The sequence below is a fragment of the Trachypithecus francoisi genome, unplaced genomic scaffold (assembly GCF_009764315.1).
Source record: "Trachypithecus francoisi isolate TF-2019V2 unplaced genomic scaffold, Tfra_2.0 Lachesis_group10, whole genome shotgun sequence".
Lineage (NCBI taxonomy): Eukaryota > Metazoa > Chordata > Mammalia > Primates > Cercopithecidae > Trachypithecus > Trachypithecus francoisi.
Window position 1 is genome coordinate 47,137,680 of NW_022681455.1, and position 14,953 is coordinate 47,152,632.

A 14,953-nucleotide genomic window follows, 5' to 3' on the forward strand; every position below is an offset into this window, starting at 1 on the left:
GATGACATAACAGTCCATCCAGTAACTTGATGACAGCCTTGTGTAACCCTGAGCAAAGCACAAGCTTAGCTGTGCATGGAATCCATCCATGACCACTTTGAGATAATAAATGTGTGTTGCTTTAAGCTGCTGAGTTTGCCGTAATTTTATATGCAGCAATAGAAAACTATCATAATAGAAATGGAATAAACTATTATAATAGAAAACACAGTAATAGAAAATTAATACAATGCCATTCACTTTTTTATTATTTTATTGTTGTTTTAGTAGCATTTTGAGGTGAATGTATGCATAATCAGTGAATTAGACAAGCATGCACATACATGATATCTGATCAAACTTTTTTGTCTCTCATCATCCTCATAAAATTTATTCAGTGGGAAAAGCTTTTTCTTCCATCAGATGCATTCTAGTTATACACCGACATACTCAGGTAAGAGCAACATTTTGGTCATTTTAAATAGTTTGGTAATTATGACTCCCAGTCTCCTATAATAAGAAGAAACTACAATAATTTAGTACTAAATTTTTCCTCCCTCCCCAACTAAATCTTGTGTTGAGTTGCCTACTTGCACTAGCACATCTTCCCTTGCTGGTTGACATTTTTGCTAAGCTTTTCTCCCTTTCCTTCCACCCCACCTTGGGCACTGAGGTTTCTGGCTTCCCCTTCCCCAAGGTCCCAGAAAAAAAGAAATATGTCTTATGAGATAGGGCCACCTTCACATGGTTTCAGGACTCTCTGGATAGTAATTGTGTATAATAAGAGAGAGAGCATTCAAGAACTCCCATAGAAATTCTCATAGCCTTGACTTCTCATCTTTAGCCTGTGCAGATTCTTTTGTATTCCAGATGGTCATTTGTGACTCCTTCCTCTTCCCACAATCTGGCTTCACCTTCCACTTCTTGATGCTGGGTTCCCTCCATCTCTTTGGGCAACCTCATCAGAGAAGACCTAAAAGAGCCCCATGCTGACCTTCAGTCTTGCATGTTTCACCATGGTTCGTGGGAAACACACATCCATTGCCCTGAGAAACACTAGACCTGAAGGCTAGTCTCAACACAGAACCCATTCTGGGCTCTACTACCAGAGCTGTGGCCACAATTCTAGGCAAGGATCAGAGTTTCGTCAGTCATGCACCCTAATTGTTGTGGTTCCATAGAAAGCTATCTGAGAAATCTTCTCTCACTAAATTTGAGGTCAAGGAGCAGACATTCCTCCTTCTCTCACTTTTGGGGGTAGGTAGAGCGAGAAGGCTCATAGAGTAGTTTTCTGCAAGGAAATCTGTCTCTTAAAATTCTCTGTTGCCTCTCGTATTTATTTGTGGGGTATAGAACCATCTGACTGGTCCTCAGTCATTTCCTTCAAACATCTCACTTTCATATTTCATGCGTGCTGCACCTTGGTGCCTTGTGGAAATCTAACGTTGAATTTCTCTTAGGTATGCTTATTTAATTGACCACCGCTAACTAGAAGTTCCCCCCAGCTGTCTTTATTTGCATCGCGTGAAGGCTTTCCGTATCAGGAGGCTAAGAGACACTCCTTAAGCCTCTCAAAACAACAAGGATGACTCAAAGGTTTGGATTCCTCTGGGCACTATGGTCAGGGCTGAAACTCAGGTAGGTAAGCCAAATATGATGGAAGTATGGAAAAGAAATGTTGCTTCACATAGCATCAACTCCTGCTGCTCTGTATGTCATCCAAAAGTGGCACTGGCCGTACAAGAAAATAACTTCCACAAAGTGCCTATGGTGTACTATGAAAGAAAATAAGGATGTTTTAAGGTACCTCCCTGGAAGCTGACGACCAAATTCTCCCTTAATTTCTCTCTTACATAGAATTCTGGGAGTGGTGAACTGTGTAACTGACCTCATAAAGATTTACTAGAGCCGTAGGTAATTTTCAAGGCTTTTATTGGCTGTAGAAATGGTCTGGGAGACAAAATTCCCCAGATTCCCCTTAACTGACTTCACAATCTTTGGCAAGTCAACTTTACCTCTCTGAGCCCCCATGCCCTCATCTCTGCACTAGGTCTGCCTTGACACTTCGGTTTGCAGGGTGTGGGACCAGATGAAAGTGCCTTGTAAACTGAAAAATGCCACATTACATATCAAGTCACATTATTATACTTTCTGATAAATGGTTACAAAGCTATCTGAAATGGAAGTTTTCATTTTATTTCTGAATAACTTTCAATGTTAAGTGATAGAACCTAAAAAGCAAAAGCAAACATAAAATTCAACTAGAAGATTTGAAAGAGAAATGGTTTTTTCTCTAGGAAATTTGCACTAATAACTTTTTCCCACCCCCAACCAACCAGTAACTTTTTAACAAGAAAATAAACATGGCCTATTAATTTATCTAAAGCTATTTCATAAAATTTTCTGACTTCAATCCAGATTATTGGAAATGCCATGTGAATAGTGCTGCTTTATGAAAATAGAAACCATATTTTATGGTCAAGGTACAACTGATACAATTTCCAACAAAACCTGCTTTTCTGCACTTATAGAGCACTTTCTTTGAATCAAATCACATGGAAATAAATCTCCTTTTCATTTAATTGAAGACAAAAGGGAGCAGTAATGAAACCACTGAGACATTCTTGTTTTATTCCCAGACTCTTAAATCAGAAAACCCGATTGAATACTGAGCATAATTTCTTCATTGACATTTATCTCTAAATGTCAAGTTGTTTTGAAAATTTTTTCTTGATTTTATGGTTCCTTGCCTTATTCAGTTGAGAAGAACTAAGTTAGCGTGATGACATTGGAGGAATCTCCAGTATGAGAAAATGCATAATGGCCTGAAGGAGAAAAAAGAGGATAATAATTATTGCTACTCTGTTGAAATCAAGCATCAGACCAAAATGAAAATTAGCCTGTAGGTTATTTTACAACTAGGAACAGTTTCAAAAAGATTCTAGGGAAAGACAAAAAAATGTGTTTGGTGGAGAGAAATAGCATTTCACCGACACCCCAGAAGCTTGCATTTGTCAAGTGTCTCTTATTTGAGAAATATCATGTTTTTCAAATATTGCTGGGAAATGATATAAAGTAGATTGAGATCACAATATGTTATTGCTGGAAGAATCTTAGTAATCTCTTAGCTTTTTATTTTATAGGTGAGGAGCAAATGCCCCCAAAAGGTAGAGACTTATAAAAAGCACTCAAGCTAACTGGTGGCAATGACAACAGAACCCAAGGATCTGGGACAAGCACATTCTCCAGACACTTGAATTTTATCTGGAATTTGAATAATTTAAATGAGAATATAAATGAGTTTCTCATTTTCCTACATTAATGATGACATTAATATAACTGAATGTGAAATGGGACTTGAACTCTTAAGTATGATTTCAACTTAACTTGTAAGGCAGTGTCTCCTCCTCCACTTCCATGTTCCAACCTTCTCTCTCCTCCAAGAATGCTGTGACTACTTGCAATGTTTAAACACTGGTCTTGCAGTTGCTGAATAGCACAGACTTTAGTAACTGCCAGTCAATGAACATAGGGCCAATGCATGTCACAGGTGGAGGAGACAGTGCTCTTTCACTCTTAGCAGGTGTGGCCCCTTCCTGCCCAGGGGCATTTTAGGGAGGAGGACATGTGCAACATCAGGGAACAAGCACCTGGCCGCATGCCCACTGCTTGGCAGCTGGCACAAAGGGGCGATTCTCCAGTAAGGACATAAATGGTGTTAGTCTAACCATACTCCTTCCCCTCAAGGCCTCAATGATCAATGCCACAGATTTATATAATGTCAAACTGGGGAAATAGAGATAATTTGTGATTACCTTACATAAAGATACTCTCTGGTTCTCCATGAGCATCAAGTCGCCTACATTGTTCCGTCAGCCCTGAGCACAGCCCAGATGAACTCTGAAAACATGGCTGGCTGATAATCCCACACTTCTCGCATGAGTTTCTTAGATGTTGCCATTGAAGTTTCTTCATATGATATACTCATATTCTCTTTTCATACCTTTTATAACCTTTTGTTTAACAGTAACTCACCTTTGTTTTTCAGTGGGTTGAAAGGATTTGAGAATTTGGATTTGGCAGATAAATCTGATGAGTTTTGCTGCACAAAAGAAAAATGAGTTATTTGGATGTTAACAGCATTCTTTTACTGTTGGTCTGTATTTCCTGACTTCCTGATGTCATTAATGATTCTTTATTCCATTTTCATAGGTGTTCTTCGCTTTTCAAGAATTTAGAATGGTTACTTTCTCACTTTCTTCTGCTTTAATCTATTTAAAATGCCTAAAAATTTTTTTCCAAGTGAATATTGTGTTCCTGTATATTTTTGCAACTTCTAACAACAAACTAAAAAACAGTTTTAAAGGTGGCATTATCCCTTTTCATGTCTATGCTTACATTTCTTTGGATCACATTTGCTACTAGAAGAGAAATTCATGGAGGAAAAACAGTGCTCCTACTAAAAATGGTTCCCAATAAAGCTTTGGTTTGCTCCTGCTCATCTTAGCCCTCAAACCTACTTGTGAATGACACTTTGGTCATTATTACAGAGGCTATATAGAGTTCAATAATTTAAAAGCTGAATTATCAAATTAAGTAAAATATTTGAAACAAAAAGCATGTACTTATCGGGAAAGATATAAGTGTTTACATACATTATATATTTTTCCACTCATTAGTTCATCATTCATTTGTCCATTAATTTACCATCTCATATTGAATGCCTTTGTGTGCCAGATGCTGTTCTAGGCACTGGGAATATTGGAAGGAAAAAGTTTCATTCCCTGCTACAGTCTATGCCATGAGGAAACCAAACCAAGGTGGGAAAAACATGTTCTTATCATATTCAGTAGATAGACCAGTGATAGTTTTTCAATTTTCACTGGTATTAAGTCACACTGAGCTCTGAAAAAAATAAGCCACAAAAATAAGAATTAAAAAGATTTGAAACTTTCAAAGCAAAATAATTAATTTTCTGGAATTCAGGACTCAGCAAACATTTAATGACATAACCCTTTAAAAAAAATCCTAAGGTCAGGGATCATGGCACTTAAAATTGCATCCTGTACCATTTGGAGATAGGAATCTTAGGTTGCAACATACTCAACATGCTTCCCTGTGGTCTGGGAAGAAGCAGCCTCTTCAGGTTTGTGAAGTTATATGGGTCAAAGCAGTTGGCCAAATAACAGGCTCTGAGTTACTGGAAGTCAGATATAGGTCTGTAAATCTATTCTTTGTGGAGGGAGTTCTGTCAAGGCCACCAGAGTCTGTGTCTTGGAGAAGAGTTACAGAGAACATGCCTAGGGACAATGGAGGGTCAAGACGGGGGCCTGAGCATGAAGAGGATTTGGGGTCCATACAATGTGCTGTGGCTTGAAGGATGGTCTTTGCTGAGACTATTGCTGGCTCCTCTTTCATTCCCTTCAGTCAACTATCATAGTCTCACCTAACTCTTTCAACCAATTGCCAATGAGAAAATCTTTGAATCCACCTATGACGTGGAAGCCCTCCTGCCCCTACTTCAAGTTGTCCCATCTTTCCAGACTGAACCAATATATACCTCATATACCTCACATGTACTGACTGATGTTTATGTCTCCCTAAAATGTATAAAATCAAGCTGTAATCCGACCATCTTGGGCATACATTTTCAGAACCTCCTGAGGCTGTGTCATGGCTCATGATCCTGAACCTTGGCAAATAAACTTCTAAATTGATTGAGACCTGTCTCAGATACTTTTTCAGTTAGAATCTCAATCTATTCATGTTGCTCCTTCTGCATCAGTATGGTACTTCCTGTGCCAAGCCAAGCAGCTAATCCCTCCATCTTCAATCCAGCCATTCCCTCAGTCTTCCCAGAAGTCGTCTTCTGCCCATTATCCTCCTCTGCCCATTATCCTCTCTCTCTCTCATTTTTCAGAGTCTGTCTTCACTGGCTCACCCCTCCCAACATACGAACTTGTCACATCCTGGCAACTTCAACTGTAGCCTGTCACTACTGTCCTGGGTCTACGTCTGGTTACCACTCTCGCTGATTTTGCTCACCAGCGAGTTTCTTGGCAGGAATATTCATAAAGTGTTATCTCTTTCTCATCATCTATCATCTGGGGTCCTTGGGGTCCTGCTTTTTCATTCAAACTCTCTAAGAAAATTATGAATGCACATATTTTCTTCTTGAAAAAAATGTGTATTTGTTTTAAAACAAGTGAGCCACCTAACCAGAAACAAAAATCTCATTTTTATCATCTAATTTGGAAGTAAAATTGAGGAGAAGGTACTAATACAGACACAGCAAAAGCCCTCACTGACCACTGCTGCCTTCTGAGAAGTGTTAGTGCTTGATATTAGAAACAGAGAGAAACCGTCAGGCATTCTTACTTTTGCTTTTGTTTTATTTTACTTGGGAATATTTTTCCTTTGGTTTTCAAAAGAGAAAAATTTTGACTTTCTGCTTTGCAGAGTGGGGAGTGTCCTGTCTCATTATATTCACTAAAGGCTTTTTCTTTGATGTAGTCACATGTGCTGTAATTTTCTCCTTTTCGTAAGTGTAGATAATGACTCATTAGTTTCACAACTTCTGGTTCGAGTGATTTTTAGTTCTTCCAGACATAAAATCTAAATCCCAGAATGTGAGACCTTCTGCTTTGAATAACTAGTCCAACATTTGTTTTCTACATTTAGAAAATTGAAACTCAAGAGACGAAGTGACTTTCCTAAGATCACACAGTCAATTGGTTACAGAGTCAGAAATCCAAGGGCAGGACTGGTCCACCTGCTCATGGGCTAGTGATCCCTAATTCACAGCAGTGCTGTCTACTGAAAAACACAGACCAAGGAAGATTTTTTAATGCCAGAGGAAAATTTCCTTATTGATTTTTATTTCAAAAAGTTATATTGTCACTTATAAAAATCTCTAAATACCCATATAGGTTTGGATGCAGTTAAGTCAGTTGACTTTTATAAAATACAGAAATTCTCTGCTTTAGAACTCTTTCTGAAAGGCCCTCAGTGCCTTGCTAAAAAACAAAAGTCTAAATAACATTGAAAACACAAAATATGTGTTCAAGTACTTTTGTTTCTAAATATACTATCCTCATATGGATTATACTTTTATGGCAAACAATGAAACAGAAATCCTCCATTTCCTTAAAAACTTGTCAGTTTGTAGACTTAAGAGCTAAGATTGCAAATAACAGAATCAGTGATACCAGCCTAAAAAAAGAAAATTATTAATACATAATAATTTTATATATTAGAAGTTAACAAAATTTAAAGACAAGAATGTAACCAAGATCTCCCCCTTTATCTTTCTAGAGAAGGAAAAATGGTTTACAGAAGGTTCGGAAAATCGGATGAAGAAAAGGGCCTTGCTAGTTCTAAATATTGACAAGCAAGTCAGACTAAAGTAAATGCCATTGTTCAAAAGTGTTCACTCACAAACACCCACAGACCTCCATACTTAAGCATCCTTGTAAGTTTCCATGACTTCACAGTCACTCATTTAAACACTCATTCACTCAACAACTCTACTGTCGCTCATGTGCCAGGCTCCAGGTCAGATACCAGGAATATCATGGTGAAAGAAATTCAAGGAGTTTACATAGAAGTTGACTTGCAGCAAGACTGTATAAAGAGAAGAATGCAAAACTGGAACTTCATGTATTGGATTCATGGCAGTAGGAGATGATTACCTTTTCTGTTTGCTTCCAAGAACTTAAGGCAGACAACTTGTTGAACAGAAGTTGTCGCAGCTATAAGGGAAACAAAGAAATATTGAGGAGATACACATACAATCATATGCAGACAAATCAAGAATAACTGCAGGTTGAAATGATTATTTAATAGTATTATTTCCTAGAAGCACTTAGTAGGCCATGAATGGATATCTGGCAGAAAGATAGTTTCTTCATCTCTTTACCTATAAACAAAACCAGAATTCAACAAAGAACAACAGTACCAAATGCCATACTCATTCAGATTTTAGACATTAGTAGTTGGCAATAATTACTAAATTGAAGTGTATCTTTGAAGTGAAGTGAATGGTTTCCTAACCACATGAATGGTAAGACAAGGCAATTATTTAGTACAATTAAGAACAGCAAATTGCTTCTTTATAGATAGGGGTTTGTACATGTGCAAAATTGTTCCTATAATTAGCAACAATTTTGCTAATTATAAAATATTTTTATTTTCTTATTAAACCAAAGACTGTACATCTATTAGTTTACTGCCTTCACCTCTCCCAACAGAATTGTTTAATGCTTGGGTTTATGAAACAAGTATATTTAAAATTTTTTTTCTATTATCTTTCACTTAAACTCACTGTTCTTCACTGGGAATTTTATTTAATGTGAGAGGCTATTTATTTGTTTATTTTTCTTTAACAGTATACTTTACTTTTTAAAATATTTTTATTTCCATAGGTTATTGGGGAACAAGTGGTTTTGGTTACATAAGTAAGTTCTTTAGTGGTGATTTGTGAGATTCTGATGCACCCATCACCTGAGCAGTATATACTGCACCCAATTTGTAGTCTTTTATCCCTCACCCCCTTGCCACTCTTTTCCCCTGAGTCTGCAAAGTCCATTGTGTCATTTTTATGTCTTTGCATCCTCAAAGCTTATCTCCCACATATGAGTGAAAATATACAATGTTTGGTTTTCCATTCCTGAGTTACTTCACTTAAAATAATAGTCTGTGAGAGGCTACTAACATTTACTGTTTAAAACTCTACAATTATAGCAGTAGATACATCTTTCAGCATATTCTAAATAAATGGGTAGACTAATTGAAAGAACAAAAGAGAATTCACCTCTTAGCAAAGCAATTTTGCTATGGAATTACTGCCATACCATAATTTAAATTAGAAAAGTCAAAGACAAAAAGAATTCCCCTTTTTACCAACAACGTTTACATTGCATGTTTGATTAGTTCTGTACAGCTTTATCAGCAGTGACTGTTTAGTTCCTTTGTTTTCTAACTGAGCCTGACCTTTCTAAAAGCACAGAATTTTATTACAAAAGTACCCATAGTCCAACCTCTTATTACATGAATAAAGGCCTCAGAACAAAGGGGAGGGACCTAAGATGTCTGGGTTAGGGGTTAATGAGAAAAATAAATGCACATACCTTACTGTCCAAGAGTATTCCAAAGCATAAGATAAAAAATCCCTTAAAAAAAAAGGAATAAATCACATGTATTGTATTTTTCTTTTCCAAAAAAGAAAGCATTTATATGTAACACTATTCACCCCATATTGAAACTGTTTTCTTAAGAGACTGTCTCCCTAAGAGACTGTAGTCTACTTGAAAGCAAGAGCACCATGTGGCCTCCGTAAGTGCATGGCACTATGCAAAGTACTCAAAAAATTTTTTTGTTGATGTCTAAATAAGCAAATGACCTGGTGAATGAAGTTTTGCATGTGGGGCTTCATTCTCCCCTATTGTACCATCCCAACCCAAAACAAATAGCATCCTTTTGTGTCTGTATCTGAGTTTTTCTTTAGACCAGGCATTTAATGTCTAAGCATCTATGATGGCAGTAGGCACAGAGATCCAATCCTATGGCCAAGTGGAGGGATTTGACCTATATCAGCACCCTTTCCTTCCAGTACAGGTCTTGGGGAACCCTTGGTAAATGTTTTGGTGGACCTTGAATTCCTTCTCTCAGGCATAGCTCCTTCAGTTGGTGCTTGTTCAGACAGTATATCACCATGAGACTGTACTCCTGCTCCCCAACAGGCGCTCCCTAAACTTGTCACTGCTAGGGGCATGCTCTGTGATTGCCCTCCATACTAGCACCTGACTGTTCACCGGCCGCTGAATAGACGGAGAACCACTAGTTTTAAGAAACACCTATTGAGTATTTGTTATGTGCCAGACAATGCGACAGTGCTAAATTATCTCATTTAACCCTCATATTTATTTGATAATGTAAGTATTATTATCTCTATTTAAAAGACTAGAGAATTGAGAGACAGAAAGATTAAGCAATGTGCTAGAAGTCAAACAGCTTGCAAAGTGATGTATTTGAGCCCAGACCTATTTAACTCTAGAGCTCAAACATTTAACTACCACTTCCCTGAGTCATTGTCTGATGTGGTCCAACAAAACCTTCACTGAACTGGGATTGAAGGCTGTCATCCAGATTCATCAAAACCTAATGATTACTTTGTCTACCTCCTCTCTGAACACTCTCTGACTGTGCCAAGTAAAAACCCATTCTTTGTAGCAGAGATTAGCAAACTTTTTCTGTGATGAGTCAGGTGGTAAGTACTTTAGGCTTTGTGGGCTATACAGTTTCTTTTGCAACTACTCAACTCTGCCATTGCAGTGAAAGCAGCCATAGACCATATGTACATAAATAAGCATGGCTGTATTCCAATAAAACTTTATTTACAAAAACAGGCTACTGGTTGCATTTTGCTAGCCCCTTCTCAATTGCACCCTAGGAAATTCCTTTCCACCATTCAGAGTCAATAAGTACTTATAATATATTTCCCTTTCTCTGTTTATTTTTTTCCCAGAGTTCTGCATAAGAGAAAGAGAACTGAGTCAGCAGCAAGAGAGATTGTTTGTCATAAGAACTCCAATAGATTTAAAGCCCTGTAATGGGTTACTGAAGAAATCCAATATTCTGCTTCAGTATGATAGCAACTAAGTAAGAAACAGAATGGTTTTCTATTTATTGTTTCCATGCAGTTTTTCTGATGGTCTTGCTGGAGGCAGGGAGATGAGATAATCTCCAGAGTGGTTTTATCTATCTGAGTTCTCTACTTATTCCAATTACAATAGGTTGTTGTTATTGTTCTCACCTGTAATGCATTGAGTAAAGCAAAAATAACATGCCAAGCCGGATTCTGGTTGTCCACTAGTGTTCCTATTCCAAAGCCCCAGGTGAGCCCTAGCAGAGGGGTCAGAATGAGGAGGCTCTTCCCCATGCGGACGATGGTGGCCTTGTCATCCCGACTCAGTCTTTCTCCAACAGCCGGCCTCCAGAGCTTTGTGAGAACTAGCAGCATCACAATGAAGTTCACAGCCACAATAGCCAGTGCAGGGACAACAAAAGCCAGGAGTGGTTTGCTTTCATTGGACCAGTTAAGCCAACACACATCTTTCCTTGTGTAGGTATTGCTAGGTTGTGTGACAGCAATCGTAATGACAGATATAATGAGAGGGCACCCATAACCCAGGCAAAATCCGACAGCCACCATCAAATGCCGGGCCATGTGGTGGAACACGAGGATGATTCGGTAAGCCAGCAGGATGCCAAGCATGAGCATCCAGAAGAACAAAGAGAGGTAGAAGACGTGTGTAAAGAACACAGCAGTTGTACAGACTCCAGAAGAGTTCACCATGGCATCCACTGTGGCACCAACAATAAACCAGATATCAGCAATCAAGAGGGACAGGGCTATGTTCACCATGCAAATATGACGTGTGTGAGAGGTTTGGCTTTTCTTAATCTGCTTCCAAAACAGAGCCTCGATGATCAGGCATAAGATGAGACTTCCAATGGAGATACCCAGTCCCACATAGGTGATCCATTTTACCATGGGGAGGATCGTAGGGGGGACAAAAGGTGACATCAACATGGAGAAGGAGGTCAAGTGAGTACATCGGCACACCACGGCGTCTGGAGTTTCATTCACTAGGTGGCAGCCTGCATTGTTCCACTGCAAATGACTGAAATCCCAAAACACACAATGAGGCTGGATCAGGTTTGACTCTATCTTGGAAAAAAATAGGAAAACTTCATTTATGGAATAGTTTTGAATAACTGTGGATATCACAGGTCCATTGACCTGAGCATTTCCATTTTTGGAAATGGGTAGAATGTTCCCCAAAGTCAACGAGGCCATGCTGATAATAGTTTCTGGAAGGGATCTCTGGAATTGGTCTTTCCAAATTAACACACGGCCTCTGATGGGAATACTTGAATTTTGGGGAAATATTTCAATCTGATAGCTGTAATCTGTTTTGGGTTGGCTTTTGGTCACTGGAATCCCTTTCCAGTTAATGAATTTCCGAGGAAAATTCAGAGGAAGAGCTGTCGGAGGCACCAGAGTGCTGATGTTTTCCAATGTCTGTAGTAATCGTGAGCTGGCATGCTTTTCTTCCTGCAGTAAGACTGTCCAGTTGGTTACTAAGGCTGAATTAAGGATATTGTCAGCTATATTGATGACATCCTGAAACACAAGGATGAAAGTCGGTTTGTGTTTTTGAATAAACAGATAAGAGGACTAGCAGTGGATAGTAATTAGCATTAATTACAGGAAAAATACCCAGAGAATTGGCTCAGTCACAAACCACATTAAAACTCATCAATCAAATTTAGCTCAGTTCTTCTGTACAGTAGAAGCTTTGGGCAAAATCTTGGGTCAGCAGAATCATGTAAGTTCCAGGGTGATCACCCCAGAGCATTTGTAAATGCACTAGGGCTTCAGGACGAATGAGAAAGCATTCTGCAATTTCAGCTGCACACATAATGTGCATTTCCTCCTCCCTGAGATGGCAAAAATGACTGCACTGCTATTCAGGCTGAGGCTCAAAGATGCAGACACTACCTTGTACTGCTTTCCCATATTATGTTTATTCTGCTAACACTAGAAGTTCAAAACTCACACAAGAGATGCTCACATTTTTAGGTTTCTTGTTTTCTACAGTTGTTATGTTTCTTGTTTCCTATTGCATAAAGCAAAACAATTTTTAAAGTCTGGACCCACGCATTGAACTGTCATGGGTTTTAAGGGTCAGTCTTAGCTTGAGATATTTATTTTCCAAGCAAATCCTTGGAAGTTGTTACTTTTTTCCAAAGAACCTCTTCTCTTGTTTATGGGGCTGGCTCCCAGACATTCTGTCGCAAGCATCTGTCACTCCAAGTGAGTCTTACCCTGACCCAGCCCTCTCTGCCTTCTAGCCCAGAATCCCATGATTGTTCTACTTCTACTGCCCCTAGAAAACTGTTTTCTTTTGCTTTGTGTTTGTCTGCTTTGTTTTCACTCCTCATTTTATTTTTAGCATTTTTGTGTCATTTTGTTTCAGTTGATCTCTTGTAAACAACATGTGGTCAGGTTTAAAAAAAAAAAAATTAGAGTATCTTTTCTTTTTTTTTTTTTTCTTTTTTTCTTTTTTTTTTTTGAGGCGGAGTCTCGCTCTGTCGCCTGGACTGGAGTGCAGTGGCCGGATCTCAGCTCACTGTAAGCTCCGCCTCCTGGGTTTACGCCATTCTCCTGCCTCAGCCTCCCGAGTAGCTGGGACTACAGGCGCCCGCCTCCTCGCCCGGCTAGTTTTTGTATTTTTAGTAGAGACGGGGTTTCACCGTGTTAGGCAGGATGGTCTTGATCTCCCGACCTCGTGATCCGCCCGTCTCGGCCTCCCAAAGTGCTGGGATTACAGGCTTGAGCCACCGCGCCCGGCCTAGAGTATCTTTTCTTTAACTCAGGGAGTTTAACTTACTGATATTTAGTGTCACTTCTGAAACAATTTTAATCATATATAGTTAAGTATTATTGTGTGATTATTTAACGTACATTATATAATCCAATTTTGTAAAACATTATATCCTTTAACATATAAAATGTATACATCCAAAATGTTTGGAAGGATATTTATTGAACAAATATTTATTGATCACATGCTATATATCACTTGTCATTCTTCTAGGTACCAAGGTGATAGCTAAAATGTAAGCAGTGTCTATTTTAAAGTGACCAGGCTACAGATAATTTATTTTTCTTTTTGCTTATTTGCACTTCCTATAGTGACCAAGTATCATTTATGTAATTTGCAAGTTAATCTTTAAATATCCAACTAAACCATAAATTCTTCAGTTAAGAGAAGTTGTTATGAAGGGAGTTCTTAAAATATACACTGTTCAAGTCTGAGCTTGTGGCCACAGGAAAGAAAAATTAAAGACTGCAAACATGTTGAAAAGTCGGTGTCTGTGGCACATAGTGCAAAACTCACTCTCTCCTCTAAGCCAGGTGCTGCCCAGGTAACCTGCATAAGAGCAGCTCCGTCTTCCTTTGAACCCATACAATTGATCCCGAGTTCCTTGTATACCTCAGAGGACACGGTAAAGTTCACATAAGGACTCTTACATGGCTTTCTCTCTTTTCCAATAGTTCTTCATCTTTAAGGCTTTGTCATTCCTCCTACAGGATCAAGCATTTAAAGTGATCCCTAAGCATAGGCAGACCATACCTCCATTGTTGAATTGGACACCCTGAAATGGCTGGCCAGTGACAGAGATGAAATATCGCTCAGAATGGACACCACCGAAGCCAGATTCCCCGCTGTGGTTGATAGGCTTTGCCGAATGATGATGGAAAGATTTTGCACCAAGGATGACATAGCTGCCTCAGTGGCATTGCCTGCAATCATACTGAAATTCTAGAAGCAAAAATGATTACATTCTAGAAAACAATGACGTGCTGTGTTTTAACAAATTTAAATCAAATATCTTGGCCATATAGAATGAACATTTGTATGGTGTGTTCTAATGTAGGATAATTACATAACAATAGTAACAAAGGCTGTTATTCAGTGATTTCTATATTTTAGACATTGCACTAGATGCTTTACCAGGGATTCATTGATTGAATTCTTTCAACATCCTTTGAGGGAGGCACCATTATTATTTTCATTTTATAGCTAAGGAAACTGAAACTTGACAATATTTACTAAAAATCATTTTAATATAAATTATTATCCTGATTATACAGAAACTCATGCTCAATGAGATTTAATGACCTTCCAAAGAGCACTCAGCTGGAAATGTTAGAGTAGGTACTAATCCTGTGTTATGTTCACCACACTACACTGAGAATGCTTTGTAAGATGGGAAAAGAGAGAAACATACATGGAGATTTGACTACTGGGCTTGTGCCAGCCCCCGTTTTGTCACAAGATTTGGAGTTTTTTCTTTTTGTTTTTTGTGACGGAGTCTTGCTCTGTCACCCAGGCTGGAGTAC

The 14,953-nt window shown here is 38.5% G+C and overlaps 1 protein-coding gene across 1 annotated transcript in view; it reads right to left on the reverse strand.

The window, feature by feature from the left end:
* Positions 1–235: 235 nt before the first annotated feature.
* ADGRF1 (adhesion G protein-coupled receptor F1) overlaps positions 236–14,953 on the reverse strand; it is a 49,842-nt gene continuing 35,124 nt past the window's right edge. The window contains exons 12-17 of the mRNA XM_033217391.1: positions 14,184–14,372; positions 10,793–12,166; positions 9,108–9,149; positions 7,671–7,730; positions 4,015–4,081; positions 236–2,804 (exon numbers count right to left, since the gene is read on the reverse strand). Of these exons, the coding sequence (XP_033073282.1) occupies positions 2,749–2,804; positions 4,015–4,081; positions 7,671–7,730; positions 9,108–9,149; positions 10,793–12,166; positions 14,184–14,372 (1,788 nt within the window). The 3' untranslated portion in view covers positions 236–2,748. The remainder of the gene's footprint in view (positions 2,805–4,014; positions 4,082–7,670; positions 7,731–9,107; positions 9,150–10,792; positions 12,167–14,183; positions 14,373–14,953) is intronic.